The sequence below is a fragment of the Sinohyriopsis cumingii genome, chromosome 19 (assembly GCF_028554795.1).
Source record: "Sinohyriopsis cumingii isolate HCF-2022 chromosome 19, ASM2855479v2, whole genome shotgun sequence".
NCBI lineage: Eukaryota > Metazoa > Mollusca > Bivalvia > Unionida > Unionidae > Sinohyriopsis > Sinohyriopsis cumingii.
This window is the reverse complement of record NC_142979.1, coordinates 14264654-14281169: the sequence shown is the minus strand read 5'-3', so window position 1 is coordinate 14281169 and position 16516 is coordinate 14264654. Positions and strand designations below refer to the sequence as shown.

Sequence of the window (16516 nt, the reverse complement as noted above, 5' to 3'; positions counted from 1 at the left end):
CACTGAGATGGGCAAAACCAAAACAGTACTTGAAAATAACTTACGAGATGCTCTCAACAGACTTCAAGTATGAAGCAAGGAAAACATTATGATCATAAATACAGAAAAAACGAAAGCCCTACTAGTTACAACACAACAAAAATTAGCAAGGCTAGATAGCAACAAGCTCCAGGTTCTGTTCGAAAATGTGAGCCTCAATATGACCTCTCAAGATAGAATTTGTGGTGTATTCGTCGATAACAATCTTACTTGGTCTATCAATATTAAACATTGTTTCAAAAAAGGTTAATTCTTATCTTTGGCTACTAAGGAAAATGAAAACATACATTCCTCTTCAGCATTGGGTCATCTTTTATAAAAGTTATATTCAGCCATATCTGGACTACTATAATTTAATTTGGGGTAATACCTCTAATTCAAACACAACAACACTTTTAAGACTCCAAAAGAGGGCTTGCCATTTAATTCTAGATCAATGTATAGACAATTTTCAGGATGCAATGAATAATATAAAGGTTTTAACAATACATGAAAGAACATTTCTTAGAAAGGCCAAATTGATGTATAAAGTATCCAGAAAAGCCATTCCTGTCTATCTAAGGCTAAGCATATCTTTCACCAAAGTAATGCTAATGGTACTCCAAATTTAAGGTCCATAAGAAGTAAAAATTACATTATACCAAGGCCAAAGAAGGAATTGTTTAAAAATAAATTTCAATATACTGGTCCACTGGGCAGGTATGGAACAACATTCCCAATGACACAAGGCAGGCTCCTAGCATTTCTTATTTTCATGATCAATGTCTTAAATGGATGAAATCTTTAGAAAATTGAACAATTCTAGTACAAAAAATACCGCCTGCTGTTCTGTAATTTTGCATCATTTTCATAGTTGAATTTTTCAATGCAGCAGGATCTTTTATGTTTTATATATGTTTATGTTTTCACAGATGCCTGTGCATGTATTCCAGGCTCGATACTTTGAATTTTAAAATCATTTAGTGTCAAGCCAGATTATTCATATCATGCTGTATATACTGTACATATTGTACATAACAAATAGAAGACCTCAAGGTATATTAGTTCTGTAACTAATTAAGTTACCTTCTCTAAATAAAGTCTTTTTTATTATTATTATTATTATATTAAAAAAATATATAATTCACTGAAAGCAAAGCCTAGGTATTATTTTATTAAGACTTAACATTAAAATGCACTTTATGGAGACCAGAAACATATGGGACAATGGTCTGATGTGGAATTTGCAAGAAGCATTGCAAGGTTCAAGTTGTTTTCTGACTTGACGCATATGACTACAAGTACGTAGACAAGTGAGTGATTACATTACCAAAAAAAAACCTCCTTCTAAAATAGATGAACTCATGTCTGTGTTGATTTGGTTGGAAAAAAGGGTTTAGTTCATATACTGACTATGAATGTTTTTAATTTCATGCATTTTGTGTTATGTATGAATAGTTACAGTAATGTTTTATCAACAACAGAGAAATTAGATGCGTGCGCATTTGCCCTTATGACCATGTTACAGGTGTTGTTTCAAACAGGTTTATTAAATTTTGAAAATGCCATTATTGTTAACTTTTAAAAACAAATAAATAAATGAAAAGAATTAAAAATTGATTAGAGTAGTTGATTAAGCATTTTTACTTTCATGTAATTACAATAATGTAATCTGGTTACTCGGTTAAAATTTATTACAATGTAGTTTCTATTATTCTCTTTTAGACTCAAATGCAAATATGAATGCTCAGAAATAGAGGACTTAATTCAAATAAGAAACCACCATATATATATATATATATATATATATATATATATATATATATATATATATATATATATATATATATATATCTATTGCATTTCTTGCTTCACGTCCACTTATCCCTGTTGAGCTCTCACTTCTCCCTGTTCTGTCCAAAAGGAGAAGTCACTTTTCCCTAAAATTCAAGTCTAGCTTGACCCCTGTACAATATAATATTACATATATAATATCCCTGGTTACATCAAGGGCCTGCTTTCTAACTTGGCTGTTCATCTATCAAAGACGATCCCAACCTGCCCATAAGCTTATTTTGATAAAATAAACTATTATTGAAATATACTGAAACAAGGGTTGAAAATAAACTGAAAATATAGGCTGAACAGGTCTGTTTCTTCGTACATAAAGCGTCTGTGTAAGTGTGTGTCCATGCGTGTGTGTATGTGAGAGAGAACTGAAACCCAAAACAGAAAATGTCCCCGAGTGAAAAACCCAAGCAGAGATGATAACTGTATTGCTGATGTTCATGACAAAAGAAGCATTACTGGGATACAGAACTGTGTCCTTTTTCATATACAAATCAATGGACACTGTATAGCCATGAATTATGCAAAAAGAGTGCTAAGCTATATTATGCTGGTTACAAGAAACCTGGACGGACAGACAGGCAAATAGACAAACAAATAAGGCGAGTACAATGAGACTCCTACCAAATCTCAATGCAGGGCCCTAATCAACCCTGAATTAACAATCACAAAATTATTTTTAGTGTTAATTCATTAATCATTTTGAAATGGGCTTATACATTTTCCACTTCTTATGTAACTGTTACAGAAATAATAACCCTGTTAACTCTTTGCTCATGTAAGCCCCATTGATGCCTCTACCCATTCTCATGAAAGCTCAAGTGGATGACCCTACCAGATTCGCATTCGTGTTTGCACTCCTCTGCACTATCCAAATGGAAGTGTGTTTGGACACATACTGTAAACACCAGCCATTCAGAGCTGGATTTTGCAGCAGCACCTTCAGGGAAAACCCTCTATTTGATACTACTGGCATTGTGTGAAATAACCATTATGTAACATCACGTGGTTGCTATTTAAGATCTAGTCTTAACTGGATATGATGGGTTCGATTCTCCACTCTCCAAAATTGAGGTAATGGATTTTGTTCAGTAAGTTTTTTGAGCTTGGATGATTTTAATTATGCCAATGAAAGCTTCGATAAGTCATATATAGGCTCTGCTGTTGATGCAGACAATACTGCTTTTTGAGAATTTATTACAGATGATTTAGTGATGTGGACATAGACAAAGAACTGGTTGACAATTGTCAGCTATGGTTGGTCACACTGCTTCACTGGTGTGACAGGGAATGAGTTCTAAGATTTTAAAGTATATAAAAAAAAATACTAAAATACTTCCATGAAAAATAATTATACAACTACAAAAGACCAGATATTACTCGTAAACTTCTCTGTAGATAATAGACGAGTATTAAAATGTAAAGTGGTTAAAACTATTGTTGAACTTAACATACACTCCACTGATATAAATTTCACAGGCAACCTATGCATATAGAGTCATATAGGTAACATGTGTTCTATTTATAATGCACTACACCGTGTGACTTTGGTACAAGCATATCAACTGCCAACAAATGAATTGACTCTTATGAGGTGATTGGTTAATACATTTTGCTTTACCAACAAACATAGGCTCCATGGCTACTTCTATTATATTTCTAACCTGGTCATAGATGCATTCTAAATTCGAAGCTTTGTTTTTCCAGAATTCAATCTCGACAAATGGTGCTGGGTTGAGACCATCAATCAAAGGCTGGGCCGAGTCTTGCTTCAGCACATCCCGAATCTGATGTGTCCATTCAATCACAACAGATTCAATGGAGTGTAAAAAGTGTCTGTCAGGAGGGTCACCCCTGGGAAAGAAAACAAAGCATCGTATAGAGAAAGCACATACACACACACACAGTAAATGACTTATGTAAGGATTCCTACTGAACATATCCTATGGCCTTGCAAAATTAATTTGTATACTACATCTGCTAGTTTCCTTCAATCTAGCACCATCAATGTAATACATGCCAACAACAAAAATTCCAAATGGGCTGAAGAGAAATTAGTGACATCTACAAAAAAGCCAAATGCAAGATCAGTTGGTTAAGAAACCCTTTGTTAATTTTCAGATGCATACGTGTAAGGCAGCATCACGCTACCACAAATGTAAAAAACATAAATATAAACTACATCTTACTTATTGGTTTATTCAGTACCCGTACAAAAATTTCTTATGGATTCCATATGGAATACTTATGGAATCCGTATGGAATAGATATGGACTGAAAAACTTATGGAATCAGACAATTTATTCCATATCAATTCCATAAGTACTTCACAGCAAGTGAAAATTCCATATGGAATAAAGTTGCAACTTTAATCCATAAGCACTTTTTTCCATATGGAAATCAGGCTCGTGTGTTATAGCATCATGGAAAATACTCTCTGAAGACTTAATAACTAAACTATCTGTTTAAAATAGAAATGTTGGTGGGAGTTTGTGTACCTGTATATGTCAGTGTAGCTGATGTGGAAGGATGAATATATACTCATAAATTTTAAGAAACACATGTATGTCAGTTTTCTTTAATTTATTTCCACAGATGTTTAAAAACAAAGACATGACCAAAAAAGTAGGGAAAATGTAAACATGATCAGAAATTTAATATTAAAATACAAGCATAGATGAATCTTTGGTGCAAGGTGGATTTTGGGCTTGATCTAATGTTTATTCTGAAAAGTAATTTTTTTGGCTTCCTATTAAAATATGCTCTACAAAAATCATGCCCTAGTGAAAATTTGACTTAAATTTCAGCAAAATCAATGAACATTTCTTGACATTCACTCAAATGTCCATTTTCACTAAAATCATGGTATTTTAGGAGATTTTACCAAAATTTAAGAAAATATCAGTGAAATTTTGTGATTGAAATTTCACTGATTCTGCCAACATTTCTGAAAATATAAGTGGGAATTTTTTATTGAAATTTCACTGAGAGTTTGTCAAAAATTCTAAAAATATGGTGATATTTTGTGATTGCAAAATCACTGAAATTTTAGTTTAAAAAAATATGAATAAGATATAATAAAATTTATTTTTGTTTCTTGTACAATTTGATTGATTTTCAGCAGCATTTATATTCCCTGTTTCTGATAGCTGTAATTGTATTGTTTATTTTGGGAACAATAACTTCTTTCCACATCTTTCTGTATTATATTTCTTTATCAAATTTTGTTATTGTTGTTGTTGTATATTTTTAAACTTAAACTGGATTTAACTGCCCTCAAACAAGTTTTCAGAATTTCCATTTTCTCCTGACCTGAATCTGATTTTCCTCGATATGGACCCTTTTTTTGATATAGTCTCCGAAACTTTTTTTAAATAATGCTCTATCCGGTCCCATTCCACAACGGGCTTTCTAATAAGTATTTGTTCCGTTTATTATTTAAAGGATGATCAATGTAAAGCACTTTCTGATTGGTTAAAATTTTGTACTTGTCCAATGAGTCGTTGCGTAACGGAAACTGACGGGAATGCTAAACATGGCGATTCGAGCGGGATACGAGTTTGAATAACCATTTGAAAAATGTGCAGCAAAGAGAATAGCTTGAATCAAAGTCGATGGGAGCGTAATTGGTCAGTGTGTATGAAAACTGAATGCCAGGATTAGCATTTCGCTTTTTGTGCCATAACAGCTCTACAGTAGCGGCTAACGTGCTAAATAGGACAAGGAATTGAACCAGGATGATTTCGAAGTTATATAACTCAAAACTGATTAACTTCCAGGATGAATTTGAGGAGGACAAAGTATAGATCACTGGTGGAATTCTTGCGAAATACCCATGTCTATCAAAGATGGTCATATCTTTGCAGAATTTTCTTGGCCCACGTAGAATCATCGTTCAATATCGTGAGGCATTATTGTGTATATTATCTAAATATTCTAGGTGTGTTGGAATTCAATGTAAAATAAGAGTATTTATATCATGATAAACGTTTGTCACGCTGCTTATTGAACAAGGACTAATTCAAGAGACCACAACAGCATCATAGTTTGTACATTAATCAAAAATCAAGTTGCAGTACAAGTGACATAGCAGGCTTTTAGCATTTCTTTTCATGTCTCAAATGGATGCTTTTCTGTAATTTTGCATTATTTTCACAATTGAATTTTTCAATGCAGATTAATATTTTAAATATGTTTATGTGTTCACAGATGATGTGCATATATTCTAGGCTTGATACTTTAATTTTTAAAATCACTTAATTATTTAGTGTCAAGCTAGATTCTTCACATCATGTTGTATATACTATAAATATTGTACATAACAGATAGGCCTCAAGGTAGATTAGTTCTGTAATTAAGTTACCTTCTCTAAATAAAGTCATTATTATTATTAATTTTATTATTATTATTAACTCCCATATCTCTTGCCTTGGATGTCATATAATTACAACATCTGTAAAAAAAATCATGCAAACTTAATATCACCTTGGTTAATAAAGTCCTGTTTAAGTCATATTCATTATTAATATGAAACCTTCTGAAATGTATGAAAAACTTCTGTAACTTCAGTAAAATACTGTACAATGATCAAAACTGTAGTGAAATCTCACAAACATTTTAGTTAAATATTTGTGAAATCTCACCAGACTTTTCAGTGAAATGAAAAAGACTTAAGTGATGCCATCATGGATTAGGCTTTGTATGCTAGAAAGAAAATGAGGACAAGAAAAACCTAAATCTTATTTGATAATGTCTGTCAAAATAAAGTTTATATCCATTTTTTAATTATGGTGAAATATTCATCATTGATTCCCAATAATGTCTAAGAATCATTAGGCAGTTTAATAGAAATCTGAAGCAGACTTTTTTATGGTTTAGACAGAAAGTACTTAAAAAACCCGTCTGAAATCCGCCTTAAGTATGCCTGGAAATTTTTGTACGGGATGAACTATTACCAAATTCCATATGAACTATTTACAAATTCCATATGGTATATTTGCCAACTCCATATTGACTACTCACAAATTCCATATGGAGTATTGCCAAATTCCATATGGATTATTCACAAATTCCATATGGATTATTCACAAATTCCATATGGATTATTGCCAAATTCCATAAGGAATTTTAATTTTATTCCATATGGACAACCTACAGATCTCATGGACTAATTAGTATATTCCGTAAGATTTTCCATACAGAGTACGTACGGAGTCCATAACATTTCCATATGGATACACTGAAATCCATAAGAGTGCTTTAACTATAGAATAGAAATGTCCATATGGATATTTCTGTAAAAGTACATATGGATTCCATATCCATTCCATGTGAAAAATTTTGTACGTGTAGGCATGAAGGGACAGTAACTAGAGTAGTTCAAACGATGGCCAATTCCTTTTTAAAAATGAACCCAGATAAAATAGTTTGCTGAAATTTCAAAGGAAACAGATTACCTTTGAAGCACCGATTGTTATGAAAATGTACTCAGCAAACAGAAAAAGAAACAGTCACAATCATGCAATACAATTATTTGATGTTACCTGCCGCAATAAGTAATGGGCATTTGTTTGGTTCCCCAAAGCTGTCCTTTAGCGGTGACTTCAATCACCCTTCGTCAAAGAAAGCCAACTACAATCTTTCAATAAAAACAAAGAACCTTTCATCATACGAAGTCAGTACTTAAATATAAGTAATGAAATCTGATGAATTTTTGCATTTTCCAACCTGACTGGAACACGTTAACTGTGCTGTTAAAGTTTTCTTTTTGTAGGGAAAAAGTTTATGCTTACGAATGCTACCAACAGCGGCTTAAAACGTAACCTAACTTTTACCGACTTGGGATGTACTGAAAAGTAAATGTGCTTGTGCTATATTTTTCCAGTGAATTCAGACAAATATGACCTGTGACAAAATTATTGAATATTTTAAAGCTCTGTGTGTGCATATTTTTGATGGAATCACTTGTATTGTGGATTCATTGTATATGATGAGGTTTGCGGGTGAGTACACAATGTTGATACTCTTATTAATGCTATACATTAGACATGTATATATAAACGGTATTCACGTATATGTACCAATTCGTGTTTCTCTAAATAAAGTAAACTATTATATGTCTTCTCTGTTTTCACTACAGGTGTATTTCTCATATGCATCAATTTAAGAAGGTAACTGTGCCGATGAAGCACATATTTTACTGCCGGCATTTATTACCTACACACCCCACACCCCCGCAATTTTTTTTTGGTACATGCATAATTTTCATCAGCTAACTGACCTAGTTGCTTATAACATGGTTCGGACTATAACCCGGTTGGGTTCTATGGCTCCCAACTACCGTGTTATAGGGGGTCGCACTGTAGTATTGGAACATTGGGACGTTACAGAACTAAAACAAAAAGACCCTTGAGTCTGACTCTTGCATTACAGCCCATATTTGAAATCACAACCTCTTTCAACTTGGATCTGAACATGCTGGAAATCAGGGTGGGGTGGGAGGATAAAGTTTTTCATTAGTAGCTAGTAAGAATTACACAATTCAGATTTGTTTCACAAAAAAAGTAACATTTTTATAGCAGTAATACATTACCTGCATCTGAAAAATCTGCCTGTTTGGATGATGGCTGCTGACTTCAACAGATAGTCATGAACTATTGTACCTACCCTAACGGTACAAGAGATCTCTTCTGTAATAAAGTCAGTGAAAAAACACAGCACAACCACGTAATGAATGACGAAGCACATTTACTTTTCAGTACATTCCAAACTGGTAAAAGTCAGTTTGCGTTTTAAGCCACTGTTCGTAAGCATAAACATTTTCCTTACCAAAAAGGAAATTTCACAGCACAGTTAACGTGTTCCAGTCACGTTGGAAAATGCAAAACTCCATCAGATTCCATCACTTTTATTTAAGTTTGGTACTGACTTTCTCTGAAGAAACGTTCTTTGCTGTTATTGAAAGATTGTGGTCGGCTTTCTTTGATGAAGTGCATGCGCTACTGAAGTCACCACTAAAGGACAGCTTTGGAGAACCAAACAAATGCCCACGTCTTATTGTGGCGGCAACATCAAATAAGGGTATTGCATGATTGAAACTGGTATTTTTTCCATTTGCTGAGTACGTTTTCGTAACAGTCGATGCTTGAAAGTTAATCTCTTTCCTTTGAAATTTCAGCAAACTATTTTATCTGGGTACATTTTTAAAAAGGAATCTGCCTTCGTTTGAACTATTCTAGTAACTGTCCCTCCATGCCTATTGAATAAACCAATTAAGTAAAATATATATTTTTTTTTTAGAAGAGTAGTTTCAGTACTGTGGCAAGGGCGATATGCAGATTGTACATTGCTAAAAAGACTGTTTAAATTTAGATGATACACAAGCTGGGATAGAACAACCTTTTCTAAGATTTTTTATATGAATGGGAGATTTGAAACTGGGCGTTAGTTCTTTAAATCATTATGGTCTAGTGTTGGTTTCTTCAGCAGAGGCTTTACAATGGCAGTTTAGTTTTGAAAAATGATGGGAATTCCCAAGACGAGAGAGAGGTATTAATAACATCAGTTAGTGATGGCAATACTGGATCTAAGCACTCAAGCAGCAGTGATGTTGGAACTGGATCAAGTTCACAAAACTTTGGTGCATACTTCATCACGATTGTACGGACGAAATCCATAGAGACAGGTTCAAATGCTGCTAATGGTTGCCACTCAAATTCTGTATCCCAAACGAGTCAATTGAAATTGTGGTGTCAAGTTTATTTCTAATGGTTTGTACTTTGTCATGGAAGAAATTTGCAAACAAGTCCGGAAGGTTGACTAGAGAGAAGGTAGTTGGAAGTGGTGTAGATTTTTTCCTTGATATTAGCTTGTTAGTAATGAAAGATAATCCATTCACCTAATGGCCCAAGCAACACAACCTGAGATCCCTAGATCTCAGACTCATATACATATATATATATATATATATACACACACACACACACACACACCACTCCTTCGATAACTTGCGAACCCGCTTATAATGCAGTGTCAGGCATGGATCCCATTTTTAAAACCAGAAAATACCCAAAAAATGTATCATTATTTATTGAACTTGAAGAAAATCACAATCAAAATTGGTAACAGAAACTTTGATGTATTGCTCGCTTTATCATTGAAAATGGTAGATAGGACCTGGAAATTTTAATCAACACTGTGAAATATCAAATTTAGAAATAGCTCATACAATTTTTTACATTTTCTTTCCAAACGACATTCCTAGTAACCACAATTAACAATATGTAAAGAAATTTTGATCAATGAAAATGTTACTTACACCGAGTGGAGGCAGTACTTGAATAAATAAATACAAATTAAATAATATTTTTATCAATTGAAATTTGTCTTCTAGTTCCATCTTTAGTTCCTTTTAAGTGTATTCATCATAAATGCAATGTGTCCTCTTGTAATTAAACATAAAATGCATCTACCATAACATCTATGTCCGTGAGCGGTTCTTTGACAACCTAAGTAAGTCCCGACCATGTTTTGATAACTGACTTGTGGAAGTATTTATTGTATTGTTGCACTGAATTAAAAGCTAGCCTCCTTTGTATTATCACGTTAATTATGTCTTTTGAATATAAAAAAAAGGAGGTGGAATAAAAGAAAAGTTAAAAGGCACAAAAATCAGATAAACTTAAAATCTAGCGGCCTATGCTGTATGAACTCACTTCATTTGATCAATCAAACACTGTAATAAACGTTACTGTCTTTGTAACAGAAACTACCTTAAATTAACTGACTCTTTCATCACTGTCATCAAAGATAAACAAGGCAGCCAAGCGAAATGAATACTTCGTAAAATATAGAGCTTGATTGCACAGATACGGACCATTGTGGCCAAGCGAGGTTCAGAGAATTCTCGAACTGGCATTTAGAGCTATCCTAAGGGATGATAAGAAATTTCATTATTACTTCCACTGAAATCATGACATTAACAATGTACTAACTGAACAATAAAAAATTGAGTTTCGACGTAAATGTGTCACGAAATAAATGTCGCGTGTTTTTGAAAACAAAGGAATTTTGTTTGGTGGTGTATCAACAGTTAGTCTAGTTTCCAAATTATGGACTGCTGATTTGGCAAGATACTATTAAACACCACTACGGGAACCAGACTCATCAAGAAGACAAAAAGCAGTGACGTAATACACCGATTTTTCGCATATGCATGCTGGTTGTTCAAACCAGTTGGAACGATCTTTCATATCTTGGATATTTTATCTTTCATATCTTGGATATTTTGAAGAAAAAAAATGTTATTTAAACAGAATAACGAACAACATCATTAGAAAAAGTGCATTATTAAAAATTATTATCGATGTGATTGTAAAATGAGGATTCAGTCATTAAAAAGCCCAGTTCCCTAACACTGCTCCCCCCCCCCCCCGTACAGTTTTCTTGATGTTAAAGTGATTTTTTTTCTCACTTTTTGAAGGTCCCTCGGAAACTCACGCCTTGCTTATAGTGCGGTCTGTGTTTGTGGACCCCATTGTGCACGAGCTATCGAGGGAGAGGTGTGTGTGTGTGTGTGTATATATATATATATATATATATATATGATAAATGCAATAAACTGACAATGAACAGTGCAAAACTATTATTTAACTAGCCTGAGCACTATCGACTCTTTAATGAGTCTTTTTCAAAGACAAATACAAAACATAGACAAGACAAACAAATAAAACAGAAAAACGGTTATGTTTGCAAAACTTTATATGGCTGTTTCTACAAGAATTAAACCTTTTAACTTTATTATGCTTCAACTAGTTTATTTCAACTTGCTGCCGATACTGGAAAATATTTGTATCGACCTAGAAATCAATAAGCCATAATGACATCTGTTATTTTATGTAAATTTATGTAAGTACAAATTATATCCCAGATATTTCATTGTTATTGTAGTCATTATAGACTATTTTGCAGATTTAGTGATTTATTTAAAAGAAAATGTGTCAGCTTCAAAGATAATTTTATTTGTGCATGGTTGTCTTTTTCTAGTCTTCGTGGTTTAAACTGCTTGGTTTCAATGTTCTAAGGTGGTGTATCCAGTAAGATTCCTTTTCTTTCCTGGTTTGGGAACTCTAGCTGGGAGGTGTGAGCAATTGCAATAAGTGTTATATCATTGAAAGTGTGGCCAGGGTAGAACAAGTATTCTGCAACCGGGCCTCTGTACAGCTTCTTTGTAATCCAATCAGATCTATGAAGGTTGAAAGGATTTTGCCATATGATTTGTATTTTTTATATTATCAACCTCATATGGCACAATCTACCTTTGGTGTGATCTAACATCCTTTCAGTTTTGTATTTTATGTCATGTTAGTGTAAACCTTCCTATTTTTTTCCTTCTTGTATTTAGATAATTGCCTCATCTAGTAAAATGGAGACGATGTCTCAACCAATACAGAAAACACTCAAAACTTTTCACAATGAAACTAATGCCTTACTTCTAAAGCATCATTGCACTCTTTTTCCTCATTTCCTTGAAACAAACAGTAAACATCTTCAGATTCATGTCAAGCCGCAAATTATTGGCAAGAACTCAAACAGATTCAACAAGAGATGGAATAAAATAACCCACAATGCGTCCATGAAACTCACAGCCTACTAAGGGAAACATAAATCATTAATATCTAGTCAAATCAGCAACCATCAAATTCAGCTTCCACAGAGGAACAATTGCAAACATTTTACTCTAAATCAAATAAGGATCAAAAACAACTCTCTGCAAAACTTTACAAAGCCAGAGAACAAAAACTTAGAAGTCATGATCTACCGTACAACCAAATCACTGTTGTGAAAAAATGTCAGTTGACGAAATTTCTTCTAAAAGCAAACATAAGAAAAAAATCGCTGTAAAGGGAAGAATAGTAAGAACTCTATAGCAAAAACTAATTCAACTGTTACTAACTCGATGGTCAATATCTCAAAGTTAGAACTTACTGAGGCAGAAATAAAACTTTTATCTAAGGGTTTGAGTTTCTGTCCCCATTCAAAGACATATGACAGAGGGAAGCTGAAAAAGAACACAGAAGAGTTTGGCCGCCGACTAAGACTCAAGGCCCATTTTGCCTTGCAGCCAATAAATAAATCAGAGGAAAATATAAGCTACAACCTACCCATATTCTGAAAGAAAAGTAATTGGACCCCAACAAAAAGTTCAATTCCAAATCTAGAAGCCTTTATCAACTTAGTTGAAAACAACACTTCCAGATACATCAACCATGCCAACAGATACTCTAATTTGACAAAAGAAACAGATGCCCTACACTCACTGAAAAGCAGAACAGACATCATAATTAAGCCTGCAGATAAGGGTTCCGCTGTGGTCATTATGAATAGGGAAGACTACATCAGTGAAGCATGTAGACAACTAAGTGACATTAGGTTCTACCAAAAACTAAACTCCTGATCCAACACTGGAAATATGCAAAAAAAACGATCACTAATATTACTGACGAGGTGTACCAAATAAGGCACATAGACCAGCAAATGAGAAACTACATAAGCCCAGAAAACCCAAGGTCAGATAGATTTTTATTTTCTACCTAATATCCACAAAAAAGGAAACCCAGGCAGACCTATAATCTCCGGTAACAGGCATCACACAAAAAGGATATCAGAATAATTATTTGGATCACTTTATGAGACCACATGTCCACAAATTACCATCATATCTTCAGGACACAACCGGTTACCTCATAAAAAGCAAAGCAAAGGAACCATTACTGCCAGATACATTGCTTGTTTCCTTAGATGCCACATCTTTGTAAGGTAACATACCGCACAACAAAGGAATACAGGCATGTAGAGAAGCATAGAAAACTATAACTACAGACAATCCACCAGCACACTTCCTAGTCCAACAAGTGGAGCTTGTCCTAAAACTCAATAACTTTGAATTTAATGAAGAAAACTACCTCCAAATTAATGGAACCGCAATGGATACAAAAATGGCCCCTTCATATGCTAATATATTTATGGGAAAACTGGAGGGTCAACTTTTAGCATCGTTTGAACTTGCACCATACCAGTGGGCACGCTTTATCGATGATGTCGAAATGAAGTGGCAACATAGAAGAGAAAGTCTGGATGATTTTCGTATCAAAGGCAAACAACTTCCATCCGTTAATAAAAGTCACGACAGAAGTCTCCAACTCAAACCATGTTTTCCTGGACACAACAACCAGACTAATAGAAAACAAACTCCATACAGACATCATTGGGATTCATATGTCTATGTTTTGTATTTGCCTTTGAAAGACTCAATAAATATTCAAAAGCGCTCAGGCTAGTTAGATACTAGTTTCACACTGTTTACTGTCTGTTTATTGCATATATATATATATATATATATATATATATATATATATATATATATATATATATATATATATATATATATATAGTGTGACCCTGCTATAGGTTGTTCTGTTATATCATGAATTCGGATATAACATGGTCTTGGCATTTCTCAAGAAATTTTAAACACATGTATTTTCCTCGTACATGGAAAAAAGTCTTTCTTAAAAGTACAATAAAAGCATGTCATAAACTGCAAAAAATAATTCCTTATTGGTGGCAAAATATACCATCTGGTGATTTTTTTTTGGGGGGGGGCGCGACACTGTTGGCTGTTTAAACTTGTATATACAACCATTGGTTTGGAGTGGAGAAATTCACAGGCCCCATGAAAGGATGCTGCAAAATTGATATAAAATGCACTGGAAGTTCTTTATTGCTACATAAACAATTTCTTTTTCCATGTTGACAAATGGTGCATTGTTATATCATAATCTGCTCATCTTGATATCAAGCTTGAGTACTGTATGTTGTGAGGTATCTGCCTTTTTTTTAGTTGATATTGTGGTAGCAGAGATCAACCGGACAAGGCATTATCTCAATCTATCTTTTGTCAGATTTTCAGCTGCTTGCTAGTAATTAATATATTTACATAGACTGACATTTTTATGTGGATGATAAGTAAAATCCTCTTCTTTTCACTCAGAATTAAATCCTTCAGAAAACTCACATTTTCTGTGCTAATCCTTTTCATTAGACCAGATCACCTGCATCTCTATCATCCGTTGACCCTTTGTTAAATTTCTGATGCATGCATGGAGGGCAGCATCACTCTGCTACCACAAATGTAAATAAATAAAAAAAATGAAAAAAAAAACCATCTTACTTGTTGGTCAATTTAACAGCATAGCTGCCAAGCTTCCAGGCTCGCAATTAGTGAAAATAGGGATAAAAAGTAGTGAATCTGGACATGAATTAGTGAAAAATACTATGACAATAACTGCATCCACTCTGACCATCAATACTACACTTTATCAAGATCGCAATATAAAACTAAAACACTACATATATGCAGAAATATATCAGCATTTCTATTTATTATGGTATTCATAAACTTTATTTGTTCTTGTGGTTATTTATCAAGACATGATACTGTGGCAGACTTGAACTTCTTCAACTGTTTGATCATAAATTTGTTTTCTAAACAGTTCAGACTTCTTGCCTGCTGGTTGATCTTGGTGACTAAAATTGCTGACAAATTTTCTGCAGCTAAGGAAGCCCTAAAGTCTGTCTTATTTTTCCTCTCTAGAGAAAATACTATTTCGCTGTCACTGCTGCGGTGAGGAATGCACAGGAGCTGCAGCACTTTTGGTTCTTAGACAGGAAAATTTGGAAGCAATTTTCGAGTCTGGGAACATTTGTCAGAACAAATGTTAACCCTTTACCTCATAGAGCATAGTGACAAAGTGCTGTGTGTTATAAATAGAACACCTGTTACTTAGTCGACAGCATACGCATAGGCCTGCCTGTGAACTGTTAAGCAATGTAGTGTATGTTACGTTTAACAGCGGTTTTAACCATTTTACATTTCTGGTACACGTATATTATATGTGGAAAAATTTAAGAGTAAAGTCCAATTGTTATAGCTGAGTAATTATTTTTCACGGAAGAATTTTTTATGTGCTTTAACATCGAGAGAGAACTCGTTCACCGTCTTGTCAGTGAGGCCGCATGACCAACCGTAGCTGCCATTTCCGATACTCGAAATTTACAAGGTTTTTGTCTGCGTCTACATCACTAAGTCACTGAATTTGATAATTTATAAAAAAAAATTATTGCTGCCTACATCAATATCAAAGCCTTTACCTAAGTTATTGAATCTTTCATGGTTGTGATTCTAATCATGAAAACTTCATATGTACTGAATGAAATCCGCGACCGCCATTTTGGAGAGTGGAGATTATGACCCAGTTACTTTAAATAGCAGATATCGACCAGTTCATAAATAGTGACCACGTGATCTGACGCAATTGTCATTCACAGAAATGAATGTAGTACCTAATAGGGGGGTTTCCCCCGAAGGTGGCGCTATGAAAACCAGCTCAAAATGGCTGATGTTTACAGCAGGCGTCAAAAGGCGCTTCCATGCGAATGGAGTAGAGGCATCAAAAGGCGCTTCCATGCGAATGGAGTAGAGGCATCCAAAGACACTTGCATGAGGTAAAGGGTTAAGCATGGTCTCCAGCTGATAAAGGTAGATTGTGTTCAACAAGAAAACTCACATATAATGCTTCAGCATTGGTAG

The 16516-nt window shown here is 34.1% G+C and overlaps 1 protein-coding gene across 1 annotated transcript in view; it reads right to left on the bottom strand.

Annotated features, from left to right (window-relative positions):
- Positions 1 to 16516, bottom strand: part of LOC149775161 (dynein beta chain, ciliary-like) — a 315340-nt gene that overhangs the window by 282399 nt on the left and 16425 nt on the right. Inside the window, exon 3 of the mRNA XM_089944132.1 lies at positions 3531 to 3720. Coding sequence (XP_089800258.1) covers positions 3531 to 3720 — 190 coding nt within the window. The remainder of the gene's footprint in view (positions 1 to 3530; positions 3721 to 16516) is intronic.